This window comes from Podarcis gaigeae (assembly GCF_964106915.1).
Source record: "Podarcis gaigeae genome assembly, chromosome: 1".
NCBI lineage: Eukaryota > Metazoa > Chordata > Lepidosauria > Squamata > Lacertidae > Podarcis > Podarcis gaigeae.
This window is the reverse complement of record NC_139678.1, coordinates 4,417,629-4,433,742: the sequence shown is the minus strand read 5'-3', so window position 1 is coordinate 4,433,742 and position 16,114 is coordinate 4,417,629. Positions and strand designations below refer to the sequence as shown.

General features: G+C 46.6%; 1 protein-coding gene across 1 annotated transcript in view; it reads left to right on the top strand.

Annotated features, from left to right (window-relative positions):
* The window catches only part of GPR137C (G protein-coupled receptor 137C), a 28,349-nt gene extending 12,967 nt beyond the window's left edge, over positions 1 to 15,382 (top strand). The window contains exons 3-7 of the mRNA XM_083737122.1: positions 1,841 to 2,069; positions 4,613 to 4,762; positions 6,030 to 6,155; positions 8,562 to 8,671; positions 11,562 to 15,382. Coding sequence (XP_083593248.1) covers positions 1,841 to 2,069; positions 4,613 to 4,762; positions 6,030 to 6,155; positions 8,562 to 8,671; positions 11,562 to 11,727 — 781 coding nt within the window. The 3' untranslated portion in view covers positions 11,728 to 15,382. The remainder of the gene's footprint in view (positions 1 to 1,840; positions 2,070 to 4,612; positions 4,763 to 6,029; positions 6,156 to 8,561; positions 8,672 to 11,561) is intronic.
* The last annotated feature ends 732 nt before the right edge of the window (positions 15,383 to 16,114 follow it).

Genomic DNA, 16,114 nt, shown 5'->3' with positions numbered 1-16,114 from the left:
ATCTTTGATTCTTTGTTTTCTGTCTGTTTGCACTTGTTGTTGCTAATAAATCAATAAAAAAAATTTTAAGAGTTAAAATTAAAAGAAACAGAGTGGATTTAGGGAGAGAAAGGGAGAATATTCCATAGCACAAGGATAAATCCTTCTGTTGATAGGCCATTCACCTTATTGCTATGCTGAATACAACCCACAGGTTTTGAGAGCGCTTTATCTTTTGTAATACTGATGGATCTTGAACTTGTTTGGCTTTTAACGCTCTGTACTTGAACAGATTTCTTTCCCCACTTGGCTTCCATCTCGCCCCACTGGGGTCCTCTCTGCCCCCTTTCCTTCCCCTTTGTCTCCTGCAGCTAATGTCTTACTGCGCCCTAAGGCAGGAATAGCCAACCTGGTCTTCTAGGTATCGCTATAATAATATAAATATTATAAATATAAATATAAATAAATATAATAAATATAAATTTAAAAAATATTTTCATCCTGCCCATCTGACTGGGTTTCCCCAGCCACTCTGGGTGGCTTACAGGGTATATAAAAACATAATAAAACATTAAACATAAAAAACCAGAACATCTATTAAAATTTATCAGATTTTGAAATGCAGAAACAAAGAAAATCATCAAACCATTAATTCTAGCATGTGGGGGGGCACCTAAATTGTATAATTTGGCATCTCAATGATTGCTATTATTAATTGCATTATAATTGGCATTGTTATAGTGAGGCTATTGGATTGTTGTAATTGAAAACTAATAAAAATTCTTATCAAAATAAAAAACAAAAAAACCGCAATCTCTTATACAGACCATAAATCAACCAATAGAAACCAAGAATAAGAATAAACAGTTTACATCTATACCCAAATTAAAATAACATCCAACTAAACATTTAACCAACCCCACCCCGACGAAAACAAAACCGAGGAACCAAAATTGAAACCTTTTAGCCAGTAGCCCCAACCCAAGAGTTGTTAAATGGGATTACGACTCCCAGTGCTGGATTTACGTATAAGCTAAACAAGCTATAGTTTAGAGCCCCACTCTCTTGGGGCCCCCCAAAAAAATTTAAAGGAAGAAAACCTGGCTGTACATCTCCAAAATATAAGATAAAAAACAAATGAAATAAAACCTACATACAGCAACAGTGTTTTGTGTTGTGTAGGCTCCTGTGATGTAAGTCATGGGCCCCACCTGCTAGCCTGCTCCCTCAAACATCACTGGTTTGCTCCTTTCTATATACAGTGGTGCCTCGCAAGACGAAATTAATCCGTTCCACGAGTCTCCTCGTCTTGCGGTTTTTTCGTCTTGCGAAGCATGGCTATTAGCGGCTATTAGTGGCTTAACGGCTATTAACGGCTTAGCGGCTTAGCAGCTTTAAGAACAAGGAAACAAACTCGCAAGAACTTGCAAGACATTTCGTCTTGCGAAGCAAGCCCATAGGGAAATTCGTCTTGCGGAACGACTCAAAAAACGGAAAACTCTTTCGTCTAGCGAGTTTTTCGTCTTACGAGGCATTCGTCTTGCGGGGTACCACTGTATAGGGTGCCTACATTCTGCATGGACTGTTATGTGCCAATGGCTTTAGATACCTATCAGGTCCATAAATTACCATATAGCATATATTCAACACAAAAAACAGTGGCAATTTGTTGACAAAGGACAGCTGGACATATAAAGGGCCCCATTACCTTCAGTAGCTGAGGGCCTCATCAAACCTAAATCCGGCCCTGGCTATGTCCTGTTCCTCCCAGAACATCAAGCAAGACAGGAACTGCGGTCCAATGACCAGAAGGCCTCCATGTTGGGACACGGATGGAATAACCTTCTGTTTCCGTTTCCAGGGCCACCCTGTACGTGGGCTCCATCCTCACCAGCCTCCTCTTCGTCTTTGTGAATTTGACGTGTGCATTGCTGGCGCACGCCGACCTCCCTGAGGACCAGCTGCGGTGGACGGTGTTCATCCGGGCACTGATCAACGACAGCCTCTTCATTCTCTGCGCCGTGCTGCTAGCCTGTTTCATGTGCAAGATGTCCAAAATGTCATCGGCCAATGCTTACCTTGAGTCCAAGGTAAGGGAGGTGGGTTGGTGGGTTGGTTTGTTGTTGTTGTTGTTGCTGTTGTTGTTGTTTTCCCTCGCCTTAAAGTCTCCCATTTCCAAGGAGTGACGTTGAGCGGCTGGTCTCCGCAAAGTTAGGGTGTGGTTGTTAAAGTGGAAAACTGAATTGTACCTGAATATTGGAATCTGCCACACAGCAGGGTGTAGAGGCAAGGCCAGCTTTAACACTGAAGTGCTCATTTCCTTTGTGTACAGTGGTACAGCCAGAAGGGCGGGGTATAAATAATAAATTATTATTATTATTATTATTATTATTATTAAACATGAGTCTGACCAAACTGCGGGAGGCAGTGGAAGACAGGAGTGCCTGGCGTGCTCTGGTCCATGGGGTCACGAAGAGTCGGACACGACTAAACGACTAAACAACAACAACAACAACATTATTTATTATTACCTTGGTTCTCAAACTTAATCCGTTCCAGAAGTCCGTTCCAAAACCAAAGCGTTCCAAAACCAATGCATGGTTTCCCATAGAGAGGAATGCAAAATGGATTAATCCGTTCCAGACTTTTAAAAACGACCCCTAAAACAGCAAATTATCATGAATTTTACAGCTGTCCATGGAGGCGAAGGTTAATTCTGTGTCCAGTTCAGCTGTTTATCAGCTTCAGCTGCTAAGCAGGCTGAAGAAGAAGAAGAGTTTGGATTTGATATCCCGCCTTTCACTCCCTTTAAGGAGTCTCAAAGCGGCTAACAGTCTCCTTTCCCTTCCTCCCCAACAACAAACACTCTGTGAGGTGAGTGGGGCTGAGAGACTCAGAGAAGTGTGACTAGCCCAAGGTCACCCAGCAGCTGCAGGTGGAGGAGCAGGGAAGCGAACCTGGTTCCCCAGATTACGAGACTACAGCTCTTAACCACTACACCACACTGGCTCTCAGGTGGCTGAGACCCTACCTGTCCACAGACTGTCTCGACAGAGTGGTACATGCTCTAGTTATCTCTCGCTTGGACTACTGCAGTGCGCTCTACATGGGGCTACCTTTGAAGGTGACCTGGAAACTCCAACTAATCCAGAATGTGGCAGCCAGACTGGTGACTGGGAGTGGCCGCCGAGACCATATAACACCGGTCATAGAAGATCTACATTGGCTCCCAGTACGTTTCCGGGCACAAGTCAAAGTGTTGGTGCTGGCCTTTAAAGCCCTAAATGGCATCGGCCCAGTAGACCTGAAGGAGCATCTCCACCCCCATTATTCTGCCCAGACACTGAGGTCCAGCTCCGAGGGCCTTCTGGCAGTTCCCTCATTGCGAGAAGCGAAGTTACAGGGAACCAGGCAGAGGGCCTTCTCGGTAGTGGCACCCGCCCTGTGGAACACCCTCCCATCAAATGTCAAAGAAATAAACAACTTTCTGATGTTTAGAAGACATTTGAAGGCAGCCCTGTTTAGGGATGTTTTTAATGACCGGTGATTTAATGTACTTTTAATCTTTTGCTGGAAGCCACCCAGAGTGGCTGGGGAAACCCAGCCAGGTGGGCGGGATACAAATAATAAATTACAATAATAATTATTATTATTGAGTCTGACAGCAGAGCAAGAGCCACTTTCATTTCCCTGCCCATCCACAACTCTTTTTATGGACGCTGCCTGCCTCTGTGACTCTTTCCCTTTCATGCCTCTGTGGAATGTTGGTGAACGTTCCGTGACCCTGCAGCCCATTTCACAAGTTCCAACACGTATCTGGTTTTGGAAGAGCAGGCTACCCGTACGGAACCGGCAAAAAAACACACCAAAGTAGCTCTGAATAAATTTGCATCAATTAGCATAGATTATTCATGGAGCACAGTCCGTTGTGCACGGAGCTTTACGGGCTTAACCGAAGCGAGAACAGACAGGTCTCTACCCTGGGCGATGATCTCTAAGGACATGGCGTCTCGGCTCCACCACACCCTCGCTCCTTGCCTAAACTGGTTGCTTTTATCTCATGTCTGAAAATACCGTTTTCCGCGCTCTATAAGATGCACCAGACCATAAGATGCACCTAGTTTTTGCAGGAGGAAAACAAGAAAAAAATTATTCTGAATCTCAGAAGCTAGAACAACAAGAGGGATCGCTGCGCAGCGAAAGCAGCAATCCCTCTTGCTGTTCCGGCTTCTGGAATAGCTGCACAGCCTGCATTCACTCCATAACACACATACACATTTCCCCTTACTTTTTAGGAGGGGAAAAAGTGAGTCTTATAGAGCAAAAAATACGATAAGTGTCTGGGCCAAAAAATAAAATAGTAAGAGCATCCTCTCCATCTTCGAGGCTGGTAGAGTAAGAGATTCCTTCTCTGTTGCATCTGATTCTTTGTGAACTTGGCATGTTCAAATATTTAAAAGCTGTTTTTCTTAAAAGAAAGAAAGATGAACAGCTCTTCCGGTTCAGTTCTCACATGAACAATTTACCCAGCGTAAAAACAACCACTTAAGAAGAAAGATCGGAGCACCAACTTGCTGTATTTTTAATGCCCCTTTTCTGTGTATATGTGTTTTTCTTTTTGAAAAAAAACTAGGGCACATCTGTCTGCCAAGCCTTGCTTGTGGGTTCTGTCGTCCTCCTCCTGTATTCCTCGAGGGCTTTCTATAACCTGGTGGCGGTGGCGATCTCGCCGGACCACATGCCCAGCCCCTTCAACTATGGCTGGGATAGCCTTTCGGATAAGGTCAGTGGGCTTGATCCAGGTGTTTCCGAATTTCCATATAAGAACAGAATAAGAGTCGGTGGCCCGTCTAGTCCAGAAATCCATTGACTGAGCAGATGCCTGTGGGAAACCCACAGACAGGATTCGAACACAAGACCCGCTCCAAGGTCGTTTCCAGCAACTGGTATTCAGCTTTGCTGCCTCCAACTGTAGGGGCAGAGCACAGCCTTTGTGGCTAGCAGCCCTCGATAGCCCTCTCCTCCTCCATGAACTTGTCCAATCCTCTTTTAAAGCCCAAAAGTACGTTTCCAAGCACAATTCAAAGTGTTGGTGCTGACTTTTAAAGCCCTAAACGGCCTCAATCCAGTATACCTGAAGGAGCGTCTCCACCCCCATCATTCTGCCCGGACACTGAGGTCCAGCGCCGAGGGCCTTCTGGCGGTTCCCTCCCTGCGAGATGTGAGGTTACAGGGAACCAGGCAGAGGGCTTTCTCGGTGGTGGCACCCGCCCTGTGGAACGCCCTCCCATCAGATGTCCAAGAGAAAAACAACTACCAGACTTTTAGAAGACATCTGAAGGCAGCCCTGTTTAGGGAAGCTTTTAATGTTTAATAGATAGTTGTATTTTAATATTCTGTAGGAAGCTGCCCAGAGTGGCTGGGGAAACCCAGCCAGATGGGTGGGGTATAAATAAATTATTATTATTATTATTATTATTATTATTATTATTATTATTAATTTATCATCTAAGGTGGTGGCCGTCACGGCCTCCTGTGGCAATGAGGTCCATAGTTTAACTGTGCACCATGTTGAAAAGTACCTTCTCTCTTATCGTTCCTGAATCTTCTAAATAAGAGGTGTCCCGCAATGGAAGTCTGTACTCGTAGGACAGTCATCAAGGACAGTCCCAGACGCAGCGTAGCACATGAGTAGGCAAATCTAAGGCCTGGGGGCCGGATCCAGCCCAATCGCCTTCTAAATCCGGCCCCCGGACAGTCCAGGAATCAGCGTGTTTTCACATGAGCGGAATGTGTCCTTTTATTCATAAAATACATCTCTGGGTTATTTGTGGGACCTGCCTGGTGTTTTTACAGGAGTAGAATGTGTGCTTTTATTTAAAATACACCTCTGGCTTATTTGTGGGGCATAGGAATTCGTTCATTTATCCCCCCAAAAAATATAGTCAGAGGGACAGTGGACCAGCCCCCTACTGAAAAGGTATGCTGGCCCCTGGCCACTGTAACCTCTCCTTGAGTGCTGGACTTGAATCCATGCCCTGTTCCCGCAGGTTCGAGGCGACGAAGCCGGAAGCGAAGAATACGTGGTTTTTGGGGTCGTCTTGTTCCTCTGGGAATTTGTCCCTACAACATTCCTGGTTCTCTTCTTCCGGGCTCAGAGGATCGCACAGAACTTGGTACGATCACGCAGGGTTTGCACGGATCATCTACTTTTCCCAGTTAAAAACAGAGCGTGCCCCTCAAACTGTGAAGACCGCTTCGAAAGGAAATGATTATTTTTTTAAAAGATTTTGTTGAAGCAAATCAAACAAATTGATAGAGCGGAAGTAATGGAAGTGGCAAGAAGCAGCACAGTATACGCAAGAGAGGTTTAATATTAGTTTGGTGGGGTATTGAAGACCATGAGGAAAACAAAATTTCACAACTGAGAGGGAGTTGCGCACATCTGTATTTGTTGTGCGTAAGATAAAACCCCACCAAAATAGGATTTTGGCGGTGGTGTGTGTGTGTGCGCTACATTTCTTTCTTTTCTTTTTTAATTTTTATTTTCAATGCAAAACAACAAAAATTACAACCATTGAATCCAAAATAAAACAGTACAAACAATAAAAAAACACAAGAGAAAAAAAGAACACAAAAAACAGAAACACATCTACAAATAAAACCATATAATCATTCTAAGCTAATCATTACATACATACCGTATTTTTCGCTGTATTAGACACACCGGACCATAAGACGCACCTAGTTTTTAGGGGAGGAAAACAAGAAATAAGAAAGGAACGCAAAGCATCCTGAGCGAAGAGGGAGCGCTACTCCATCTTCGCTCAGGAGGCTTTGCAGGGCTATCCCTGAAGCCAGGATCGGTGCGCACCGATCCCTTTTGCCCTCCTGGCTTCAGCAAAAGAAAGCCTCTGGCTTCCCCCCGACCTCCCGGAAGAGCTGCACACTCTTTAAAGGGAGCGCAGCTCTTGGGGGCTTTTCTGGGAGGTGGGGGAAGGGATAGAGCCAGGCGCTCTGTCCCTTCACCTACCTCCCGCAAAAGCCAGGGATAGCCATGCGAAGCCTCCGCAGGGCAGCAGGATGAAGGCTCCCCTTGCCCAGGAGAGGCTAAGGATCCCCCAAGAGCCGCGCTCCCTTTAAAGAGCGCGGGGAGTGTGTGTGCGGCTCCATGGCTGTCAACTTACTGATTAGAAAATAAGGGACCAGCAGCCTCGAAAATAAGGGATCAGCAGCCAAAAGGGATTTTCAAAACATAGGTATGTTCAATTTCTGAGCCCCTCCGAGCCAAAGGCAGAAAGCCCAGCCAGCAGCCAAACGAAGCCTCAAGCGGTGGTTCCCACAGCGCAGCAACCCGGCAAAGGGGATGCAGCAAGGAAAACCACTGTCACCTCTCTGCTGGGAAGCGCTGAGCAAAGGCGAGTCCCCAGGCAACGCGGCCGATTTGATGGGCACAAGGCATGCAAGCTCCACCCCCCAGTCGTTCTCAGACTCCTTATTGGGTGAGCAACGCAGCCAAGCAACACAGTTGGAGCCTCCCTCCTCCCTGGCCGGCAGGGAGGGAGGGAGAGGAGCTGCTTCCTTTGAAACCCGGGAAATTTAAGGGACATCATCAATAAGGGACAGCAGCGGGACACGGCGCTGGGATAAGGGGCTTTCCCGCCAAATAAGGGACGGTTGAGAGCTATGGTGCAGCTCTTGGGGGCTTTTCCCCGAGGAGGGAGAAGGGCAGACTTTCTCCCTCCTTGGGGAAAAGCCTCAAAGAACCGCACACACGCTCCATGCGGCTCTTTAAAGAGAGCGCTGAGCAGAGCCTCCCGCCTGCATTCGCTCCATAAGATGCACACACATTTCCCCTTACAGCAGTACCTCGGGTTAAGTACTTAATTCGTTCTGGAGGTCCGTTCTTAACCTGAAACTGTTCTTAACCTGAGGTACCACTTTAGCTAATGGGGCCTCCCGCTGCCGCTGCGCAATTTCTGTTCTCATCCTGAAGCAAAGTTCTTAACCTGAGGTAATATGTCTGGATTAGCAGAGTCTGTAACCTGAAGCGTCTGTAACCTGAAGTGTATGTAACCCCAGGTACCACTGTACTTTTTAGGAGGGGGAAAGTGCGTCTTATAAGTGCAAAATACGGTGTATATACATACTGACTTCTTTCCTTTATTCCTAAGACCTTAAAAAATTTCCTCTTTCTAGGTTGTTGTGTCTAATGTATATTACCTCTTTTTTACACCATTTTTCGCTTTCTTTAACCCTGCAAAGCATCATTCATTCCATACTGATATGCTTACTCCAGAACAGGGGGCTGTGTGCTACAGTTCTTTGGCAGCACATTCGTTTAACGAGTTATTTTTTCAGCTAATGCTAAGCTCCACACATTTTTACATCAAAGCAAACGTTGCAAATCCTGCAAGGTTCCCCCCCCCCCCAACTGAAAGAGGAAAAGGAAATTAAAAGAGACTTTCCTCCCCATCTCCCCCTAAGTGGGATGCTTCCAAGACTGTCTGCACCTCAGACCCATGTTCTAAGATCGCTGTCTGTTTTGCTCACTTAGCTAACAGCCTCTTTTAACCAAACAGGCACCGGCTGGAATGATAAACAGCCACAGCTACAACTCGCGCGCCTATTTCTTCGACAATCCAAGGCGGTACGACAGTGACGACGATCTTCCGAGGCTCAGCGGAGGAAGGTAGCGCGGTTGACGGGGGGGGGAGGGCGTTTTGTCGGCAGCCCACTTCAAAGCGTAGGGAACGGCTGTATGGCTCAGTGGGTAGAGCACGTGCTTTAGAACAGGCATAGGCAAACTCGGCCCTCCAGATGGGTTTTTTGGGACTACAATTCCCATCATCCCTGACCACTGGTCCTGTTAGCTAGGGATGATGGGATTTGTAGTCCCCAGACATCTGGAGGGCCTATGCCTCCATTCTTTGCCTATGCCTGCTTTAGAAAGTTGTGCAGTTGTTTATTTCATTGATGGGAGGGTGTTCCACAGGGTGGGTGCCACTACCAAGAACCTGGTTCCCTATAATCTCACAGCAGGGTGGATTCCCTATAATCTCTACCTGGTTCCCTATAATCTCACAGCAGGGTGGATTTGATTTAAATCACTAGTCAGTAAGACTTGATTTAAATAAAAAAAAATTACAGAAAGACTCATTCTTGCTGGTAGTCTTAATATTTACAATCAGATGAATAATAAATAATAATAAATTTTCAGAGTAGCTTTTGCAATATAAAAATTTACTGATTTGGTCATATTATTAGAAATACATAGACAGGTAATTATGAAATTATGAGATTTAATCAGTTAACTGTTTATATTTAGATAACTTTTCTGCTGTGCTTTATTGGAAGGAGAAAAATACCATATTTTTCGCTCTATAACACGCACATAGTTTTTAGAGGAGGGAAACAAGAAAAAAAGTATTCTAAATGAAACAGTGAATGTATGATTTTTGTGGTTCATGCTGTGGCCACAGACATGTGATCTGATGGTGAGTTTGGGGTAGCCCAATGCAAAAATCCTGAGGATCCATGTGGATCCATGCTTTGTAACCACATTTTTGCACCACTGCGGCCCCAGGCAACAGTGGGTGCGTGATTTTTTTGGTGCAAGATGTAGCCATGGACATGCTATGTGATCTGATGGTGAATTTGGGGTGACCCTGTGCAATAATCCTGAGGATCCATGTGGATCTGTGCTTTGTAACCACGTTTTAGGTGGGGAGGGATGGAAAAGCACTCAAGGGACAAGGAACACGCGTGGGGTGGGTGGAGAAGGATGCTGCTAATAATGCAGGCGAGGGGTATAAGAGGAGAAGGGTCCTCTCCTCTCCCGCTTTGCTCCTTTGAAGCAAGCAGGCTCTGCTTCTCTCCCACCTACCCGGCTTAGCGAGCTGAAAAACTTTGCTGCTATTTAGCGAGCTGAGTGGGGAGGAGAGAGGGACAGAGAGCCTGCTTGCTTTAAAGGAGCCAACCGGACAGGAGCTGCTTACACTCGTGTAAGCGGCTCCTCTCCTCTCCTGCTTTGCTCTTTTAAAGCAAGCAGGCTCCCTGTCCCTCTCTCCTCCCCACTCAGTGGCTCTTCTCCCACTTTGCTGTTTCAAAGCGAGCCACGGAGGAGGGAAGGAAGGGGAACCATGGATCCTCTGCTCAAGACTGCAGCAGATCCCCCCACCATCCGTAGACATTCGCTCCATAACACGCACAGACATATCCCCTTACTTTCTAGGAGGAAAAAAGTGAGTGTTATGGTGCAAAAAATATGGTAATCAGTTCCTTAATAATGTAAACAATTTATTTAACTAAAACAATAACAATATAGCATATGTTTGTTAACTGATGTGGCTAAACAATTGTTTTATTAAAAAAAGACTGAGTTTTAGCACACGTGAAAAACGTACGTAACTTAAATAGACTATAATGTAACTTAAATAGAAAACTACCCTTAGAAAGATTTTTCCTCCAAAAGCATTTTATTACAAAAAAACAATTTAAATTTAAAAAATTGATTTAAATTTAAAAAAAACCTGCTTTAATTTTTAAAAATCCAATTTTTTATTTTAAAAATAAATCATTGATATTTATCCACCCTGCCTCACAGCAAGAGAACTGCCAGAGAGCCCTCAGAGCTGGGCCTCAAGTGTCCGGGCTGGATAATGGGGACAGACATACTCCTTCAGGTACACTGGGCCAAGACCGTTTAGGTCAGGCATGGCCAAACTTGGCCCTCCCGCTGTTTTGGGACTACAACTCCCATCATCTCTAGCTAACAGGACCAGCTGTCAGGGATGATGAGAATTGTAGTCCCTAAACAGCTGGAGGGCCAAGTTTGGCCATTCACTGGTTTAGGTGTAGCCTTATTGGAGTTCAACGATTGGGTCTGCGTTGCTCCCGGACAGGAGGAAGGAAGTCAAATGACACCGAGGGTTGGTTCAGAGAAACAGTTCTTTATTTCTGCTCCTCAGAACAGCAGAAAGGCACTTGCGTGGTCAGTCCACAGCAAGTCCAAAGAAATGAGAAATTTCATGCAGTATATATATCTTCCAGGCACCCTCTCCCCCTTCCATAGGAATCCAGCCACGTCAGCCTATACACGCAGGTTGACATCACAGATGTTCCTGCTCCGGTACTCTTGACCATAAAAGGGTTTTCCTTCCTGTACTTCTGACCATAAAAGGATCTTCCTGTTCCTACTCTTATCTTGGAGCAAGAGGTCACCATCTCCAAGAACACCCTCTGGTGCTGTTCCCAGACTAAGTCTGTGCACCTTTGTGGTCAGGATATAAGATAAGGCACAGACGTGTCTTCCCTGTTCTACTGGTACAGTCAAGGCCATTCTTGCCGTCACAAACTGATAAAGGAGAGGGCTCTGAGCATTTGTTTATACAGCTGGGTTTTTGGCTCACGAGCTCAAGTTAAAGCATTTTAGCTAAGGAAAAATAAGGATTTTGGTGCAGTTTCAAACTGCCTGCACAGTCAGTTTTGGATTTGGGAAACCCATTCCTTCATTGGTGCTTTTGGTTTTGGACTGGTTTTCCCGGACCCGCAAGACTTCCCTCCCTCTTCCTTCTCTGCAGCTTGGCTACCCCCCAGAGCTCCGGCTGGTACGGTTCCTTGACGGGGAGCGACAGCTGCGTCATGATCCCGCCGTTGGTGGCCCCTCCGATGGACGTGGCCCCGCTGCTTTTCACCCACGGGAGCCTGGATTCGAGAAGCCACCCGAACCCCCGCCTGGTGCCGTAGGACTGGAACTCGCGCGCCTCTGGGGGGCTGCACCTGGGTGGGAAGCGGACGGAGCAGGGCTCCAACCAGGTGCGCAGGACTCGGGCAGCAGCTCCCCGCTGGGTCCCCAAATACCTAGCGCGACTCCCGAGGTTTCCGGGACGTGGGAATGGAAGGACGGGGGCTTTGCAAAGCCAATTCTTCTTGCCAAGTGGTACTTGCAATGATGGAAGCCGGCGAGGTCAAACCACAGCGCTATAGTATTTCGTTTCAGTGGGTCGGGCCTTCCAGATAAGGATACCACCTTGGCAACCGAAAACAGCAGCACAGACCTTTGCTGGCAGACCTTGATGGCTGATAATTTGCACTTTTAACTGAACTTTCCCAAGGAATGCTCCTCCTCCCTGCCAGTCAACTGTCTCCATCAGCTCGGGAAGATGGTTCTGGGTAACCCTTTTAATTGCACATCCATAGCTGGGGAAGTTTCTTTGGTCTTCCTGCGATGACTGGAGCATCTCTGCGTACTAACGGTGGGGACATTTCGGGTCGGGTGGGGAATTCCTTGCTTCCAAACTTTTCAGAGTTTTAAAATGGGGAAACCATAACACACAAAAAAGAAAGAATGTTAACAAGTGTGGCACAAGCGTCGTGGTCTCACAAGGGTTAGGTTACCTTGCAACTATGCTTTACTATCAATCTGTTTATTCCTGGGGCTGTTGAAGCCAATTCTTCATATCTATATTTTTTTGCATGTGGTTTGAAGCCCCTTGCGACCGACTGACTTATGTTGAGCATTGATTTATAAAACTAAAAAACTTGGTTCACACACTGGGGAAAGGAGAGCTGCAGAGGCAGCTGAGGTTGATACCTCGGCTGCTTTTAGCCAGCCAGCTCCAGGTGTGGTCCGGGATGGGAGAGCCTTCTTAGGGTTCGCTTAGCAGCCGGGAAGCAGCACAGTTAGCATCTGGACTACTTAGCAATCACGAAATAGCGCTGTCATCTGCAGTTGAGAAAATGTTTGTTTGTACTCTCTAGCAGAGTTGAAGATAACTTTCCCTCTTCAGTCCCTGCTTCTTCTTAATAGAGAAGTTTAGCCATTGATGCACCTTCTGGAAGATTTTGCAGTTCATGGCAGTCATACTTCTCAGCAGAGAAGGGGATAGGGGGCGGTTGCCTGTTTATAATGCACACAGCTGTGTTGTCTAGAGAAGCTCCAATCCCTCCATTTTTTAAAAAAATCCAAGCTGGGAATGTACACTCTTGAGTGGGATAAAGTGAAGACTCCCTAAGGGTCAAGAGGCAGGTTGGGTGAACCCCTTCTTATATGGGGTCATTTCCACCACCTTCTGGCTGCAAAACTCTGATTCTGCTCCCTTGTGACGGAATGAAGACATGTCCCCATTGCACAGAAGTTCAGACCCAGAGTTGGAGCTTTCTGTTCCACCAGGTTGCACACATTCTGCTTCTCAGGCAGTTTGAGAACCAGGTGAGTTATCCCTAACATTGAGAGGTAGGAGGCAGTATCTTGCCAAACTTGGCCCTCCAGCTGTTTGGGGGACTACAACTCCCATCATCCCTAGCTTAACAGGACCAGTTGTCAGGGATGATGGGAATTGTAGTCTCAAAACAGCTGGAGGGCCAGGTTTGGCCAGGCCTGCTCAAAGTGAACGTGACTTCAGCAACAAGTGCCGGTTTTAAAATTTGTTGGGGGGTGTTGTGCATGCGAAAGTCCCCGAACAAGTTTAGGTTCTTGCACAAGCTCTTCACTCAAATACCTGCTTGCAGCCCAGCCTCTTCAGAGATCTGGGGAATCTTTTACCCATCAGCTGCACTATAGTTCCCAACATCCCTGGCCATTGGCCGTGTTTGCTGGGACTGATGGGAGCTGTAGCTCAGCGGCACCTGGTGGGTTCAACCCCCCCCCCCAAAGAAACACCCCTGGGCTGAGGTCATGTGCTGGAGAATAGCTGTTTTGGGGGCCTAAAGCCATCAAGGTTGTCAGCAAATTCCACTCCCAAGTGATGCTAACTTGCCAAAGACTTGCTGGGAGACGTTTGCCCATTCCTAGCGCTGTGCTCACAAATTCAGACGTCTTGTGTAATATTAATAATAATGATGTTATTGTTTATTCCTCGCCCATTGGGCTGGGTTGCCCCAGATTTCTTGACTTTGCACAGATTTCTTGACTCTGTTTTTTTCTGTTCAGCTCACTCTGACCAACCAGGGCATTTTGCTGCTCTTTGGGACTTAGTTCAGAGGCTGCTTTGGGAAATGTGTGACGGTTCATCTCCATTAGCAGACTCTTTAACAGCCCCAGGACAAAAAAAACACATTTCCCCGCCTCAAGGTACTCATGGAGCAAAACTTCAGGTGCCATCTGTAAGCGTTTGTTTAGGAGAGAAACATTTCTCATTCCAGCAGCTTTTTTGCTTTTCAGACCTCAAAATATCTTCCCGGGGGTAGAACTGTGTAGCTGTCCCTTTCAATTCGCAAGCTAATTCTGATACCCCGTGAGGATATCTGGCTGGAATAATGGGTGTATCTCCTGTTCACAGATTGAGAAGGAAAACTACATGTTACACCGGTTTTTGAAGTCACACCGAAGTGCTGGCAACTTTTCAAGAGTGGCTGCAGATTGAGATAATAGCATTAAACTCTAGTTTTGTGTTACAGGCCAAGCCTAGGGCCCCCACCCTGACAGACTTGTGTTCTCCTCCTCCAATGTAGCTTTCACTGCTTTTTTAAATTTAAATTAACCAGTTTAGCATTGTGTCCGAGTGCTAACCTGTGGCTAATCAGACTGGAACAAGCCAGCTTCATAAACTGTGTTTTGAAGGAAACCTCACGTGTAGGGAAAAGCACCCGAGCTGTTCTCTTGCAACAGTAAACTGTGGTTTTTAGCGTTGCATCAGCGTTGCGCTGTCAGGGTGGCCAATTTGCAGGGGAGGCGGATTCGTAAACATGTTAGTGTCGACATGTGAGATTTGACAGCTGCCAAATTTTAAGCGTCTCTTGAAAAAGGCCATATTGGCGTTGTGCGTCAAGATAAGCGCTCTCTCTCCCTCCCTATCCCAAGCTAATGTGTGACTAGGAACCCCACCCCACCCCGGCATCAATTGATCCCTGACTCGGGTGAAACAAGTCATGTCTCGAACTCTGTGCTGTCCTCCTTCACCCACCCAAGGCAGACTGCGCTATTAACACCCCCTCACCCACCTGTTTTCTTTTCCGCTTTTAAGAGTTTTACAATGCACTGGGAGCACTTTATAATTTTTGTTTTGTAGGCGGGAGGAGGGCATTGTGTTAAGGGCTATGAGCTCTTTATCCAACGTTTTGCACTGAACTGCATCGATTAAACCTGATCTTTCCCACTCGTCGGACCCACTCTCGGTTAGGACAGCAGGGTGGGGTTGTAGAATGGAAAAGTAGTGATGGCTGACGAGAGGTGGGCGCCCTTTTTGTTCTCGTGGACAGCTTCTTATTTAAAGGGAGAAATCCTGCAATGTGCGAGAGTTCGCCCGTTCGTGGTATGGTTTGAGGGGCGCCATTTTGCCAGCTCTCCCTTCAGCCCTTGGGGGGCTGCGCCTAATGAATGTACCCCACGCTTAAACCTCCCTCACTCTGAAATGTAATGCCATTCATGTTTTGGAAATAAAGGCTTGTTTTTATCTTGTGAGACGGGAGTTTTCAAAGGCTCGGCTTTGGGTTTTCTTGCTCTTCTTCAAGAGGAAAAAATTAGAAGGGGTGGGGGTGGGGAATAGAGAACTCTACAAAAGCACCAAAACACAAAAAAACCCACATGAACTTTGTAAACGAAAACTGGTAAATCGGTACCATAGACTCCTAGAATGGTAGAGTATTTTTTTTAAAGCGGGGGGGGGGGGGGGACACACGAAATGGAATTCTCTGCCATGGGTCACGAATGCTCCCCTCCCAAAGGCAGTGTGTTTACAGTGTCTGATAATTCCAACAAAAATGCATATTTTTTAAAAAATAAATAAATCGCATGTACCTGCAAGTAGAGCAGCCTTTGTTAACCGGTGCTCTCCAGCTGTTTTGGACTACAACTCCCATCAGCCACGGTGGCACAGACCAAAACAGCTGGAGGGGGAGCAGACGGATGTAGAGGTTTTTTGGAGTGAGGGGAATTAGCAGGATTGGGGGAAATAGCTGGAGGCAGGATAAAGAATGTGCCAGTTCCCACCTACCACGGGGGGGGGGGGGAGGAGTCTTGGGTGCTTCTAGTTTCCAAGGGTCAGCTCTGAGAAACAGTGCGGTCTAGCGGTTAGCCTTTGACCTAGGAGAACAAGGTTCGAATCCCCACCCGGCCATGAAGCTCCCACTGGGCCAACTTCTCAGGCTAGCCTCCCCCCACAGGGTTTTTGTGGGGATTAAATGAGGCAGACCA